The sequence below is a fragment of the Cheilinus undulatus genome, linkage group 2, assembly GCF_018320785.1.
Source record: "Cheilinus undulatus linkage group 2, ASM1832078v1, whole genome shotgun sequence".
Classification (NCBI taxonomy): Eukaryota; Metazoa; Chordata; class Actinopteri; order Labriformes; family Labridae; genus Cheilinus; species Cheilinus undulatus.
In genome coordinates this window covers 28,453,522-28,470,430 of record NC_054866.1, presented here as the reverse complement: position 1 = coordinate 28,470,430, position 16,909 = coordinate 28,453,522, and the positions used below count along the sequence as shown (strand labels likewise).

The 16,909-nt window shown below is 39.1% G+C and overlaps 1 protein-coding gene across 2 annotated transcripts in view; it reads right to left on the bottom strand.

The window, feature by feature from the left end:
• mettl16 (methyltransferase like 16) overlaps nt 1–16,909 on the bottom strand; it is a 43,670-nt gene that overhangs the window by 10,233 nt on the left and 16,528 nt on the right. For both annotated transcript variants that reach the window (XM_041797527.1, XM_041797517.1), the window contains exons 3-6: nt 8,025–8,212; nt 6,574–6,714; nt 3,654–3,769; nt 3,329–3,471 (exon numbers count right to left, since the gene is read on the bottom strand). In XM_041797527.1, the coding sequence (XP_041653461.1) occupies nt 3,329–3,471; nt 3,654–3,769; nt 6,574–6,714; nt 8,025–8,212 (588 nt within the window). The remainder of the gene's footprint in view (nt 1–3,328; nt 3,472–3,653; nt 3,770–6,573; nt 6,715–8,024; nt 8,213–16,909) is intronic.

Below are 16,909 nucleotides of genomic sequence, written 5' to 3'. Positions count from 1 at the left end.
TCTGGGGGAGAACTGGCCAGTTTGCACAAACCATCCTAAGATTTGTACAAATTTACTGGAAATTATTCATCAAAGATTATATTCTGTTATTTTTCAAGCATTAATGCAAAGTAAATCAATTAAAGCAAAAATTGCATTAGGTCCATCTACATCAAAGTGAGGTTAGGCTGTTTTTTCCCCATGTCCCTGACAAAAAAACAGGGTTAAAGCTGATAAGATGAGTCAGTTAATAGATAATAAAGAAATGGATTAAATATAATTGAAAATTATTTTATCCTTACCATTTCTATTACTTCATAATTTTTTTTAAATTTAGCACTATAGTCATAATGCTTGCTATACTTCTTTCAAATTTCAATTGTAAATTAAGTTTCTAGTTTTTTTGTTTGTTTTGTTTTTTGATGGTTGGAAACACAGCATACACTATTTATGGTATAGCTATATTTCCTTATTTTTAAAATTATTTTGGGGCTGTTTTTAAATTTCCTTTTTATTTGTAAAAGCAAGATATTAAAATATCATTTACCTATAACACAAAGAGGGTTACAAACTTTCCTGGATTAACCTTAAAGACGTGGTGAAAACTTTACCTTTTTTCCAGCTGTACACTGAAGTTTATGAAGGAACTACAATAAAACACATCAATGCTGGTATTATTTCTGACATTTGCACCAAACTGATAACATTCTGCATTTTATGGCTTTTAATTAGCTAAAATGGACATCTGCTTCCAAAACTATTTTATGAATAGACAGGGCTATGTGACGTAGAAACCTACTATCAGTGGATTTCTACGTCACCAACTCTATATACAGGAAAAGGTAGAAGGTTACCGCCTCTAACCGACTTTACCATTCAGAGACCACTCCAATCCTCTTCTGCACCTGCACTGCTTCGGCTCTGAGAGCTCCAGCTTCAGTAACGTTGGTGCTGGAGCCAACAGCCTAAACAGGTAGTGCTCAGGACCACCACTGTCCACCACCACACTACAGCCTGCTTCAGGGGACTCTGGAGGGGAAAATCCCCCACCTTAAAAGATCACTCTGAGGCTGCGGTGCTGTGGGACTCTGTCACTTTCTGGCAAGAGGATGTCACTGTCACTTCCGCGTCACGGTAGGTGGGCAGTGTGATGCTTTGATAAAGCTCCACAGAAAAGTGCAGACACTAAACTTAGTAAATAAGTCAAAAGGCACAGCTTTAATATTCCCCTTACTGTGTTGTTGGCCTATCAATGTAACTACGTACCAGCATTCAGAGACGCTGAGTTCATATGGTGTTGTTTGGGGAAAAAACACCCCTTTCCATACAGATTTACCCAAATCTGCCTTACTGCATTCAGCATTTAATGATGAGGATGCTAACAGCATGGCATTATTAAAGTAAAGATTAGCCTACTGCCTGTGAGAGCTGGTGGAAATGCAATACTGTTTTTTTATGACACACAAACTTTCCAGACATCAGGAAACAATTTCACCTCTGTATGACTTTAAAATACATGATGATAAATGATGTGTAAATAGGGTTGGTAAATATTAATTTTACCTTACTATTAATAAGAAACTTCATTCACATTGCATTTACATTGCTATTACATTTAAAGAGGAAACTTAATCAGGGAGGTGCTTAAGTGCACATATTAACATTGCCTTAAATTAAATGCATTGTCTGTTATTCTGAATATTTGGATGGGTTTTCAGAATCTGTGCAGGGTGCAGGCAGGAATGTTCAGAAATTCAGCAGGAGTGGGATTAAGAAAAGAGTCATGCACATGCTCTATTCTAATTAATTTAAGAATATATATCTGTAGGTATACACACTTCGTCAGTATGACTCAATAATACATAGGGCTGATGGTTTTCATACTCTTCAAAGACTAATCTCAAGTCAAAAAAGAAAATAGTGGACTGATTCATCTATAATGCAAATAATTGTTGGTGCTTCATGCCATGAGAAGAAAATCCAGTGGCCCACTGAGTGGTGTTGAACCCTTGGATATGCCATCTCCTCAAACATAAATTCATTAAAAAGCTAGTCACAACCATTGACTAAAAAGGAAAACTTCAAATTCAAAGCAGTTTGTTTAGTGAAAGTGGCAAAGGGTGATGATATTTTTTATCATCTCTGAAGGTATGAAGACAACCAGAGGGGTGAAGGGGGCGGGGTAGAGCAGTATGTCAGCTGCAGTCCTCATAATAAAATATTGAAGAGCTCTAATATTCACAGATGTTCCCCACTTTTGGTCACAGTGGGGAGGATCAAGAAGAGGAGCACCCAGGCTCCTTTCTCCACCCCTCCACCCCTCCACACAGGCCTTTTCAATGCATTAAAGGGTGCAGCTGCATTAGCATCCATATTCACTCTTCACCACCTCTGTACATGTTGAAGCATGGCTGTGTGATTTTAATCTTATAACCAGAGGTGGTCATTTTCATATCAATGGCAGGATAGATGAGCAGCATTACCTCATCTCTAGCTGTTTTTTATTTTTACACTGTAACTGATCTGGCTCGCCCCTTTTTTTGACAGTAATTACACTTCAGAGGAAAAATGGAGGGAGTGCAGCAGGGCGGGGTGGTGTGGGGCATCTCAAAGGACCAATCGGTGAAGCTGGCAGCGTTTCCATGGACACCTGGTGGCTGTGCTGTCCCAGCATGCTTTTGGGAATGACAGCCAGCTCTGGTTGGTTGGCCTGAGCCTTAGACTTGTTAAATAGATCAGCTCCTCTTCACCACACAAATGTAACTCAGAGCTGCACGAGAGCAGGCAGGTGTAGAGATCAGATTCCTCTCAGGGCTGCTCGTCTTTCCACTGACGTATTATGCAAACACACACACAGTAGGAGGAGGTAGAGCAGGTGTGGCATGTCTAATCAGTTGTAATAGCAGCACTCTGCGGCTCCCTCAACCCGTGTCGCACTCTGCTGCCCCACTGACAGCCCTGCTAACCGGGTAGGGTAAAGTGACGGCCACTGGAGACACCCCCATCCTCCAACACATCAACCCACCCAAACACAGCTGCTCCCTGTGGGCCCCCGGATACAGTGCAAGCTGAATGTTTGCCAAAATCATTAAAGCCACTATGGGTGACAGCTCCATCTATGAGCAACCCATCTGTACTATTCACCTCCTCTTCATTGCAGCTCTCTTTAAACCATTTAAAACCTCTCAGAAGTGCAGCACTCGTCTTCCTCCACCTGCTAATTCTGTGCCCTGGCTTATTAAAAATTCTGAATTTGTGAGATAAATCTGGTTTCGATTTGATTCTACACACTAAAATTCAGCTGTAAATAATGAAAGTTCAATTTTGTAGGTCAAAGCCTCTTCCTCACCGTAGGCGTTTCTTGAGCTGCAGGCTGTCATGAATGATCCTTTTGACAAACTCCAGTTCTCCTCCCTCTGCCATGATCTCCGTGACCCCACCCGTGTTCACCGAGCTGGGAGGAGGGCGCCGGGAGTTTCTGGAGTTAACCCCCTGGAGAGCAGCAACAAGACAGACAGAGATCAAGATAAAATCCTATTAGAAGACTGTTACTAGTGAGTAAACAAATAGTGTTTCGTGACAGGTGCTCTATAGTTAGTCAACAAGTGTTGTTGACACCCAGGAAACTCTAATATTCAAAGAAGACTGTCATGTTGGAGGAAGAGAAGTCTTACCTTTGCTTCCAGCTGGTTGGCGAAAAAAGGAGGGTTGCACATGCAGAAGTCATAAACTATTTCCGTCTCTTCTTTCAAGGCGTCCATCAGTAAAGTTTTCTGAGGGACTTTGACAACTAGAACGCAGAGAGAAGGCAGGGGTGGTAATTTGATTTACAGCCTATTCAGAGTATTTACCCCCTTGGATGTTTTTCCCTTTTAATGATTTTATAAATTAATCATGGTCAATACAATGTGGCTTTTTTGACAAACAAATTACAAAAAACCCTCTTTAATGTCAAAGTGAAAATAGATTTCTACAAAGTAATGACATCTAAATTCAAATATGTAAAGTAAAATAAGTGACTGAATAAATATTCACCCCCTTTAAAGTGACTGACCTAATTCAACAGAAGTCCAGCCAACCGGTGCTGGTAGTCTCACAAGTGGTGAAATGGGGATCACCTGAGTGCAGTGAATTTGTCTTAAGAGATTGTAGTATAAAGACACCTGTGTCTGGAAAGTCCAGTCACTGTTTATTTAGCATTCCTGGCTACCATTACACCATAAAGACAAAAGAACAATCAAAGCAACCAAGAGAAAATGTTAAAATTATAAGTCAGGGGATGGATACAAAAATTATCCAAGGCACTGATAATCTCCTGGAGTTCGGTTAAATCCATCATCAAGACATCCAATAGAGCATTTGTGGCAGGAAGTTAAAAGGGTCAAATCCCTGTGCAACCTGACAGAGCTTGAGCAGTTTTTCAAAGAAGAACAGGGTAAAATTGCAGTGTCCAGATGTGCAAGCTGTGATTGAGACTTATCCACAAGGTGTAGCTACTAAATACTGATATGAAGGGGGTGAATATTATGCCATCACTTATTTTACATTACATATTTTATTCATTTGACATTACTTTATAGAAATCTGTTTTCACTTTGAAATTAAAGAGGTTTTATTGACCGTGATTGATTTAAAAAAAATCAGTGTAAGTGTAAAACATCCAAGGGGGTGAATGCTTCTTTGAATGCCCTGTAAAAGCTTTTATGACCAGTGGACACTATTGGACAATCATGACTGAGCCTTGATGAAACATACATGAGAGAACTGTGGTTTTAAAGTGCACTGAAACACCACCACTCAGAGATTGGTGTACCAAAAACAACAGGATTTCCACAAGTTTATGGCAAGGCCAGTTTCCACAAGCACCCTTGTTTATCTACCACTAGGCTTAAACATCAAGGCTCATCTTAAATCACAGTTACAGTAAGGGAACTCTGTTTGGAAAAACATTTAAAAATTCTGGCAGAGTCTAGATGCTACTTTAACTAAAGAAACATGACAGGGAAGAGTGAAGGGACCAGGCTGTACATGAGGCATGCAAACTAACTGCTGGGCTAGCAGCGCCCCTACAGTTTCTTCTCAAGAAGTTATCTGATCAGACTAGACAAGTGATCCTTGATTGGTGGGTAGTGACCCAAAAGTGGGTCGAGGAGATCTTGTCGGTGGGCCAACTTGCTGTGATAATGAGTACTCCAATTCTTGACGTATTTATCCCATTATCTCATTATCTCCACTGACAAAGCTGTTTTTTTATCAAGTTAATGCATAACTTTCAGTCATGAACACTTATCACAGAACAAACCACTTAATGCAAAATAGATATACAGCTTTGTTTAGCTATAAAAGCTCTGCTTAAAAAATGCACCCAGCTTAGTCAAGCAGCATGCGTTGAATCCAGGGAGTGCAGTACTAGGAAACCCCCATACAGTTAGATACACCAATGATAGTGCATTGAAAATTAGATTTAGTCTGGTAGCTATCCAGTTCTCATTAGCCTAAAAGTGAATATGATGGTACAACGAAAGCTTTTGCTGAAAAAAGAGAAGAATGGGGAAGTAGAGGTGAAGCTTGGCCAGCTGCAGCATGTCGTCATTAGCGTTGGTGAGGGGGGAATCAGTCATATCTAAATGGACCGCATTTTTGAGAGACTGAGCTGTGATTGGTCCATAGTGCTGACAGATAATTCAGTCAGCTGACAGTCATCCGATTACATATGTATGACTTCTGAGCATAAACCGACACTGAGCTTTATTTCTCAAGATCTCCAGAAAAGAACAATCAAAGTCTCCTCATTATCTCAGGAATCCGAGTAAAATAAATGAAATGCAGGGCTTCTGTAATGATGCACTTTTTAAAACTGCCTGTTTCCTCCTGTTTCTTTGTTAAGTCTTTGCTCCATCTAATGTCCAAACTGAAACATTTTACATCAAATAAAATTAAGTGGCCAAATGTTTCTAAATTTTGTGTCAAGATTTCACATTAAGGAGGTCATAGTCGATCCTGAAGTTAAACTAGTTGAGAACCACTGGTTTGTTACCTCCACCAAGGCAGTTATGTGATTGACAGGGTTTGTTAGTTTGTTTGTTAGTTTGTTAGCAACATAACTCAAAAAGTTAGGGACGGATTTTGATGTCAGAAATGGCATAAGGAAGAACTGATTAGATTTTGGGAGTGATCCGGATCACCGTCTGGATCCACAAATTTTTTAAAGGATTCTGTACTGTTGGGAGATCGGGGCTAATAGCGGAGGTCTGCGCTCTCCGAGTGCTTTTCTAGTTTTCTTTATTAAATGCCTGATATATGAATGTAAGGTGACTGTGAGATGTAGAGTGGAATCAAATAGCTCATTTTAATTAGAAAAAGAAAAACCCAGTCCAAAACGGATGATAACAATCAAACTACCATTATAAAAGTCGAAAAAGGTTTGTCTTTTGTATTGTTGGTTGGGTAGAAAAGGCAAGGAACTGTATAACCATGATAATTGATTTTATAACAGTTCTTTTGCTTTTTATAAATGTATAGATTACAGTGGAAATAATCTGCAGATAAATTGATACAGAAAATGTTCTGTTTCTGTGAGTACACCACATCTACCTTTGATGAGGTCAGAAAGGTTGTTCTGCTCCACGTTTTTCGTTGCATAGTCGAAACAGATGTCATCCACCTCAGTGGCAAGGAAGTACCAGCCATTCATTGTGGCTCCCAGCAGGGGGTAGATACAAGACGCACCAGTGCCTGAGGAAACATAGACACCCATGAGTGTGTTAACTAGGATGATGAATGGTTCTGATTTTATTGAGCGATATTGAAACGGAAAATAGACTCTATTTAGGGAGAGCTTTCCTACCAAATGTGTGATTAATGGACAACCTGCTCTACTTCTGAGCCAAAGTTGCCTCTCAGATAATGACTGTTTTACGGTTTAATTCTGAGGCCATCATGGACAATTAAAGTCAATTCAGCAGATTTTATTAAATTATACATGGATAAAAGGCTGCATAATGCAGTCCAGACTTGGACAGACACGGCAACCTTTAGAAAAGGAAGCACCCAGAGGTGATCCATCAAAGAAAAGACAACTTCAATCTGCTTACAGAAAGATTCAGGGTCACCAATCAGTCACCCAAGGCCCTAAAGAGTGCCCACGCCTACTCTGGAACACCTGCAGCACAATACAAACTAAAAAACATGCAGCTTTTTTTTCTGTGATTGGGAGACACAAACAGGCTGTGACATGTGGACTGGGATTTGGCTGCTTAGTGCTGGGAACACTGGGAACGATAGGACTCATCTGCACCAGCTGGAAGCATCATCTGACATTTTGTTTGCTGCTCTGAGCCGCAGGCAAACGCAGCAAGAATAAACAAGAGCAACGGGGCTCAAATTCTAATTCACCGGGGCAAAACCACTCCAAACTCTCAACATGCATCAATGTTTTCCCCCTGACCTGCTGCTCTCTTCTTGATCTTTGGTCTTTTTCTTTAGTCTTTAACTTTAGCTGCTTGAGATCATGATCCTCCAAAAGAGCACCCACCCCCTGACAGATGAGACATGTAGGCATCCAATTAGTGCTGTCGGTTTCTCAAAGAGTGTTTGTTTTTTGAAGTTTGTTGGATGAGGCGTCAAAATGGTGAATGTGAAACAAAAAGCCAATGTCACAGCTTTTCAGCCTAGAAACTGCAGTATTATGGCAAAAATACAATCCCATAAAAAATACAAGATGGGAAGAAATGAAAAAACAATCTTCAGGAAATTTTTTGTCTAAAAGTAAAAAATATTTTGGGGCCACTTCCTGAGCTGTCTAAATGGACAGTCCGCTGGTAGTTTGAGATCTCAAAGTCAGACGAGTCTGTAGAAACTACATAGGAAATCCCAGGGATTAGCTAAAAGAATCCTTTGGTTTCATGAAAATCACATGTGTGGCATCTTCAGCACTTGACTGAAAAACTTATATTTGTTTTGAATGTGAGCATGTCCAAATAAAAGTTATAATTAAAACCAAACAACAGATGTACACTATATGAAAAGTATATTAGTGCTGGTACCGATGTCGATGCCCCTGCGTGGCTGTTTCTGGCCGTCAGTGAGGTCCTCCACCCAGTGGATGTAGTTGAGACGGAGAGGGACGGTGGGAATGAGGCGCTCCAGAGGGATCTGGATGGTCAAACCAAAGTCCTCCTTCAGTAGGGTGCAGGTTAGCGCTCGCACTGCCTCTGGTTCTTTGAAATTCACACTAGAAGACAGACGTACAGGCTGAATGAGAGCTAGACATTACAGCCCCCTGGTATCAATATCAACAATGTTAACATCAAAATTGATTTAACAGTTAGTAAAGTTAGGTATTTCATTACAACCTGAGTAAAAAAGATTAGATTGTACTGTCACAACATCTCATGTTATTGCCTTGAGTTTTGGTTCTATAAATTTCATGATTTTGTAAATAATACATATGCTTGTACAAAAAAGAAAATGAGACTTAACTGTACAAAACAAATGTATTTGATATTGAATTGCTCAATAAAAAACTTGATGATAAATGTTACGGGAAAAAAAGCTTGATTTTTCCACCACAGCAACCCTGCGGGGGGTTTCCAGGGCAGCCTAGAGCTGGACACAGACTGGGAACAAGTTCTACAGGGGATTGTTAAAAAATAAATCTACTATATTACACAGGAGTTTCAATTATACGCTCAGGGAGGATATCCTTCCTCCACCTTGGAGGGGGGCAATCATCTCCTGTGATTCCAAAAGAGGGAAAGGACCTTAGGAAATGTGGAGTGTATAGACCGATCAGCATCCTAAATCAAGACTATAAAATCTTTGCAGCCATTTTAGCTAAACTACTGGAGGAAACTATGCTCTTATTGATAGATGAAGATCAGTCAGGATTTATTCACAGTAGGCAGACCCAGGATAACATAAAATGGACTCTCCACACCATCGAGTTTGTAAAAAGAGAAAAATGTGGAGCCATTCTGCTAAGCATGGATGCAGAAAAAGCGTTTGACTTGGTGGGGTGGGGGTTTCTCTATAAGGTGATGGAAAAAATTGGTTTTCATGAGAAGTTTATGAATAGCATCAAAACATTATATATGTTCCCTACAGCCAGAATCAAGGTTAATGGAAGCTTTCCAGGACTATACATCTACAAGCCAAGGCTACCCAGCCAGTCCTGGACTCTTTAATATATTTATCGAGCCACGTGCCCAGGCCATCAGACAAAATACAAACTTAGAAGGTACTACCATTAGAGATAGAGTACAAAATATGCCTTTACACAGATGGCGTCTTGGTCAGTCTAAAGAATCCGGAGAGTGGTATTCCTATATTGATGAGTATGTTACAGGAACATGGAGCCCTGTCAGGCTACACGCTAAATATTGATAAAACACAAGCTCTGGTGATCCATTTTATTCCATCACCAGAACTTAAAAATATGTACAAATTCAATTGGGATTCTACATGTATGAAATATTTAGGTGTGAAATTAACAAAGGACATATCCCAACTTTATTATGAAAATAACATACAAACACCAATAAAAATAAAACAGGACTTCAATAGATGGGCATCTTTACCTCTGGATCTTGGAAATAGAACAATGGTGATAAAAACAATTATTTTACCCAGATTACTCTACCTATTTCAGTCCTTACCCATTCAAGTTCCTGACAACCAATCTAGAGACTGGGACAAGATAATAACTTGATTCATTTGGAGCGGCAAACCCCCTAGGGTAAGATTTAAAACCTTACAGTTGCCAAGAGGCAGTGGAGGGATTGCCTTGCCTTGCTTTAAAGACTATTGTCTTGCAGCACAGATAAGACCACTGATTCTCTGGTGTGACCAAACATATTTCGCAAAATGGAAAACCATGGAGTTCTCACTGTTTAACAGACCCCTACAGAGTTTGCTAGTACAGCCATCTACCATCAAACAATATAATACCAGAGTCAGTGGATCAGCTTTTCACTAGCTATTTAGTCTAGTTTAATGAGGCAACTTAACATTCAAAAAGAAACTAAAATCTTGACATGGCCAATCCATGATCCAGGTTTTATGTCTGCTGCCAAGGATGGAGGGTTCAGTCAGTGGGAGGAGACAGGGAGTCACAGCCCTGTGTCTGTTGGTTGATGAACAGGAATGAATGGATTTTCAAATATGTCAGAAAAATATGGCCTTGTTCGACAGGATTTTTATAGGTACCTCCAATTCTGTCATTACTTTGTTCAGAATGTTAAAGGGTCTATATCGGGGAGTTTTTCAGGTATTACACAAATTTTCATGAAGGCTTATAAAACAAAAAGGTTCAAGAAAGGTTATAGGTGAATTATACAGGTTTATAACTGAACTAAGAGGGAACTCAACAGATTATGTAAAGGCAAAATGGGAAAAGGAACTGGGGGTGGCTGTTTCCTCTGAGGACTGGACAAATATGATCAACACACAAATCACTACTACAGTCTCACAATCATGGAGGGATTTTTCATGGAAGAACCTCATCAGATTTTTTATAACACCAAAACAAAAATCAAAACAATCCAGTGGCCAGCTCAATTGTTGGAGAGAATGTGGTCATTCTATGGCAGATCATTCACATACATTCTGGCATTGCCCTGTTCTCAAACCCTTCTTGGAAAATGTTTACACTATAGTTAGAAAAGTCCTCTGCTATGGTTTTGTATTTACCTGTTTATCTTTCTACTTAGGAAATATAGACCCAAAACTCCCTAAAAATGACAGATACCTCCTCAGAATATTTATGACAGCAAGAAAAAAAGGCCATAACAAGGCGATGGCTCTGTAGGGAACCACCCACGATCAGTCAGTGGGCAGGTATAGTTAAAAAACATCCAATGCATGGAAAATCTGACCTTCTGTCTAAGACTGCAGAAGGAAAAGTGTGATGCTCTGTGGAAGAAATGGGAAACGTACCTATCACAAAGAGGCGATAACCTATGCTAGATTTGAAAAACCTCTATCACTGGAAACAAAGTTGATATTAGAATAATCTGTGCTGATCTGCTTGTATCCCCTTATGTTATTAGTGTTACTCCTGTCACACTGGAAAACCTTTGTGCATTATGAATCTGTAAGCTACAAAGATATGTATGGCTTGGCATATAACTGTATTTTCTTTGTCCCCTGTTTGAATCTGTCTGCGACAGTGTTGTTTTATATTCTGTCAACTTAAAAAAAAATTAAAATAAAGTATAAATAAAACCCTAAATCCACAAAATTTAGTCAAGACCAGCAGGTGAATGTGTATCCATTGAGAAGTTAAGACTCTGTACTTAGGAGCAACAAAACACTGGAAGCCACACAGCGCAGATGTTCAGTGTGAGGGTATTTTAAAAAATACATTTTTAAAGCTCTTCTTTTTGCTCAAAGCAACTTTCTTTTATCTTGATTTCTAAAATTTTAATCAGTTTAATTTTAATGTCTTTTTGCTGTCTTTTAATACTCGCATTATGATAAATGTTACGTTTTAAACCCTGTACAGCACTTTGAATATCTGCATGTGTAAATAGTGGTGCTCTTGATACTACTAAACTCTCACATTTGAAAACTGACAGAGATTGTCTGGTCTGCAATCTAAACCTGTTTGATCAATTATGAGGGTTAAATTAAGGCTTTGGGCTTTTTATTTCAATTTCTGAGGAATAATTCAAAGATTCTTCCTTTTTTTCTTGGCCTATCCAGTTTGGTTGACCTGCACATACAAAAGCTTAGGATCAGCTGTTTTTGCTTCATCAGAGACTCCCTTTATTTCATAGAAGATGTTTATAGATTTAAGTCTTAGCTTTTAGCTTGAACAAAGCAAAGTCTTAATGGCTGAGAGAACTGGTGGCCAAACTACAAAATAAAACAAGCTCATATAAACCCTGAATCCTTTTTCAGGATGATTTTTAATTTGTCTTGCTGATCCTCTCACTTTTACCAATGAGGCAGCATGACAGTAATTTAGTGAACTCTCTTAATGCAGCTCTTCATTAACCCTCTGCAGCTCTCTGCACTGAACCCCCTTAATTCACATTACACGGACACACACACTCAGATGCACACATACCGAGCACAATAAGGAGATAAGCAGCCCATCATTTCAAACAACCCCTCTGTTAATCACAATGAAATTCAAATTCACAACAATCCACAGACCTCACACATTTTCCTCCCAACTCTCAGTCCCACATGTTCGTCTGTCTCGTCGTTTTCTTCTCGACATGTTTAATGATTTCAGCTGTCACACCAAGAGGCACGAGCACGGCAGACAAAACGAGTGGGCGAGATAGGTGTAATTAAAGCTTTGCTGAGTGCTTTCACACCTTGGCAGATGTAATTAGACTCATGGTGGTGATGGCAACGTCTGGCGCCTCCATAGTTCAGTGCGAGAAGAACCAATCAGAAAACATTATATGTACCGCTGGTACAGATGGAGAACCCACTCAGTGATCCAGAAGATACAGCAAGATTAATAAAAAGGTTTTTTTTTTTTTTTTTGGAACGGCTTATTTCAAAATTAAGAGGCCAATTCAGCCTTTTGGCAAATATAATGGAAGTCCAGCAGGAGCCAAGGTTAATTTAGTTATTTATTTATTTTGGCACAGCTTTGAGTTTTGGCCCACCTGCTATGGTGTAAACCAAAGTCTGTCTAAGCCTCTCTGAAGCACGATAAAAACTAAACTTTTAAAGTAATCTTTTCTAACTCCTGCTTTCCTGCAGGCCCTTTGTCTTTCTCATTAAGGGTCAGAATCCAGTCAAAAAACATGAATTAATCAGTCAATAGCAAGATTTGAAACACATTTTCCCTCAGTAGAGTGATCAATAAATACTGAATCAAGAAGCGCAGAAGTGCTGGACCCTGGTCACGTTGTTGTGAAAACGAAGCAGCCTGAGCACAGATTGAGTGATGGCAGTGTGAAGATTTTTAAATCTGATTTTGACACATATTCAAGTCAGGACACGAAGATGTTCACTGATGAGGAAGAAAACAGAAAAGAAGGTGGTGTGCTGAGCTTACGTCCCACTTGACTTGTGTAGTTTTGGGTCTTTAGTCTGAAATACTGAAGTCAAAGCAAATCCACAATGTCCTGGAGTGCGATTCACATAAAAGCCCAGATAAGCTATAAAGAACATTTTTTTTCCTCTCTTAAAATAAACCCAACCCTGTGCAGTGAGAATAAAGAAATTGGCTATTGAATGTTTTTTAGTACAAGGCTGTACACAGGTTTATTTCTGCTATAAATTGTGCATCTTAATATGAAGCTTACTGGGGAGTTTTTTGCTTTTACTGCCAGCTTCAGGCAATTATTCAAAGAACTGCAGTTTTCTGATCTTTCACATTAACTTTTTTTTTTTTTTACATAAGATATCAAACACAATAATGAAGGAATTAATAACCAGATTTTCACAATATTCCCGTATGAAAGGATAAAACTGCAATTACATACACTTCTTTCCTCTTTCCTCGCTCTTGATTATCTTTCTACTCTCGTATTTTTAAAAGTAGGCATTAAACCCCTCAGCAAATGTAGCTGAGGCCATTTTTCTAATGTTCATCTCTGAAAACTGACGTTTTTCTTGCTCCAATGTTTCTGGTTGCTGACTGCTTCATTTAGGATCAATAAACTACCCCTGACTCTAGTTCTGCTCCAGGTTTCAACCTGTTAAAAGAAGACTTTTCCTTGCTACTGATAACTTTGCTAAATGTTGCTTAGTGCTGTGCTCATGTTGGGTCAACGTTAGGTTTCTAAATACTTTAACAAACAGTACAGTCAAGACCTGCGGCCTTTGTAAAGATAACATTTGTTATGAATTGGAGTTATAAAATCAGTGGTTGATAAATTCATTGACACCCTCCAGCAGCCATGTGTACGGCAGGTACAAATGAGAAGTGATTTACCTGTAGAGTGTGACATCAATCTTACCTGCTGTCTCTTCAGATAATGAACATATTAGGTTAATGGTGTGGTCTAATTAGCGGCAGAGGAGAGTGTGACCTCTCAGAGAAACACCTGGCTGCTCTGAGGATGAACTACAACATGTGCAGAGGAACAACCAGAGAAGACACAGACACTTTGACGACATCCTAAGCTTTAAGGAAGAATCAGCTTAATGAGAGAGAAGTAATGCATCAGCATAATGCTCACTCCTTTCTAAAATGACGGTCTGTCTCTCAAATGGTCTGTCCTCTTTCATTCCTCCTCAGAGGCATCATTAGATAAGGATCAATATTCAGAAAGAGAGAGGCTGCTCAGGCCAGTCCTCTATTTTTAGCCTGAAGAGTGTGAGAGAGTGTGTGTGCAGTGTAAACCGATCACTCCCATCAGCAGCACTGTGAAGCCACGTCTCCATGGCAACCCCACCTACTGAACAGATGAAGGGAGCACGCAAATCTGGCCACGCTGGAACAATGGCTGATGCCAGACAGAGCGTGAGCGTGCCCGCGAATTTACGCCCTGTTTTGCCACGTAGGTGCATCGCTGCATGCTTACGGCTACGACGTGTTCGATGGGAAACAGAGTGGGACAAACCTGGGGGTAAAAAGTTGTGGAAGATACTGTACTGTTCTCATGGTGGAGGAAGAGGGATCTGCAGGTAAAAAAGAAGAGATAAAACTGCTGCAAGGCAGAAAACTCTTCAGATGGATGGAGTGGAGGCATCATTAGAGCTTAGTGGAGTTTTGTGCTGAGACAAACAGATCACTCTCACCTCCACACTACATGATCAGCATGCACATACACGATCACACATACAGGCTCTTTCTGCCTGTGTCCACAGAGAGGTGACCTTCAAGGTACTTCACTTTAGTGTGCAGGGATTTTTTTCTGCTTATTAGCCACAACTCTCTTGTGTCAGGTGTTTTCATGTTCATTTCCAGCTCTCACATGAGCAGAGAGGAGTGCATCACTGAAAAATTGAATGAATTAAAACTACAATAGCAAGTTAAACAGTTTTAGTGCAGACAAGTTGCAAAAAACCTGGCTAATTTAAAATCCCACTATAACAAGCAACAACAGCTGAGATCACTGTTTTTCTAAAAATATTATCACTACAATTATGAATTTTGTTTGACGAATACATTTGTGTTTTAGAAAATGACAAGTTGTCACATGACCTTTTTTCTCACCTTTAACATTTGTATATCATTTAAAAAAATATAGAAAAATGCTTTACCAACAGTTTATTACCATAACAGGAATGCACATTTGTCCCTAATTATGGAAATAAAAAGAGAAAACCAATACTTTCTGATAGAATTATACAGATGAAACCATGGGCTATATAATACAACGGACGTGAAAACAGCCGCCAGGGAGTGAAGTCAAAATATCTAGAGCTCCCCCTGCTGACATGCTGCAGTAAAGGTCAAACGCCCCACCTCCTCCATGTTATCAGATGGGTGAAACTACAAAGTTCAACTACATTTTTTTCAGACTGATTCTGTTGTGATAATTATCATGATGATTTTATGTTGATGTTTTCCTTCTCCTGATTAGTTTTTTTAATGCAGAATAGCAGATTACTGGAGGAAAGGTGAAAAACAGCGTAAAAGAAAAATGACAAGAAAGTAGGTGGACCATCGATAAACATGTCTGCTTCAAACTAACACAAGCAACTGTTCTGCTTTGATCTGAGTCAAGTTGTAGAAGCTTAGACATTTTGATTTTATGTAGGACTGTGCTTCTTAGCTAGTACCACAGTTTGATTCACTAATGATTTTCCCATCAACAATTTCATTTGATATCCTGATGCATCACAATGAGTAACAAGTAGTCACATTAATATGAGCTCCTTTTTGTATTATTTTAAAAGTACTTCAGTAGTAAGTTTCCACGTAAATCTCATTACATTGTGAACTGATTGAAATAAATTATGTACTCTATATCAGGGGTTACCAAACTTTTCAGCCCCTGATCCCCCCAAAAAACATCTTCAGAGATCAGGGACCCCCATATTCACCTGATAACTGCCGTCTGATTTTAATTTGAACCCATTTTAACAATATTTTTCAAAATAATAGCTAAAATTTATTAATTTGAATCAGATGAAATTTCTCTGTGATTTATCAAAAGCATCCCGCGACCCCCCCCCTTCAATGTCTTGCGACCCCCACTTTGGGAATCACTGGTCTATATAATAGTGGTGGCTTTTATTTATGGCACTTAAGATGATCAGACTATTTCTGTTTAAGAACAATAGTCTATATTTTAGTACATAGCAAAAATTTTTGAACCGTTATTCCTGTATCAGTTGGAAGATCTTTCACTTTGACCTTAAACCACTTTAAGGGAACTTTTTAGCAGGCACGTTGTTGGCCAGGGAATGACTGTTTCAGAATTCTGCTGGATTGACCGTATTGGACTCTTAGTTTGTCAGTTTTCTCTGTCTTCAGTTTGGAGTTGAGTTAGCATGATTACTCAAAAAATGTGATGCTCGACAATATCCATTCAATGATAACGACAATGTTGAAACTAGGGCTGCAGTAATAGATTCTTTTTGTAGTCAAGTACTCTGTCGATTCTTCTGACGATTAATCGAGTACTCTAATAAGAAATACTGCATTTTTTAATCAGTCACTTTGGGTTTTTCAAGAGAAGTAGTACTAGACAAATGAGAAAAGAAGCTGGGTCCCTTAAATGAACTACTTCTATATTAAAAATTGGTATTATTCTTTAAAGAAAATATATTTTACAAAGTGCAATGAAGTTCTTAATGACGGTTTAAATTTCTTAATGTTACAAGGAAAGGAAGTTAAATAATGACATTAGATTATGCCATGTTTGGGGTTTTAAGGATCCTCTCCCAGGAAATTTTGGGTGCCAACACTTTATTTCTTCTATTGTAGTTTATTTTTATTTTCCAATTTGTCATTAAAGGGACACATTTATTTTAACATCCTCTACTTTATACATGTGTGTAATATTTC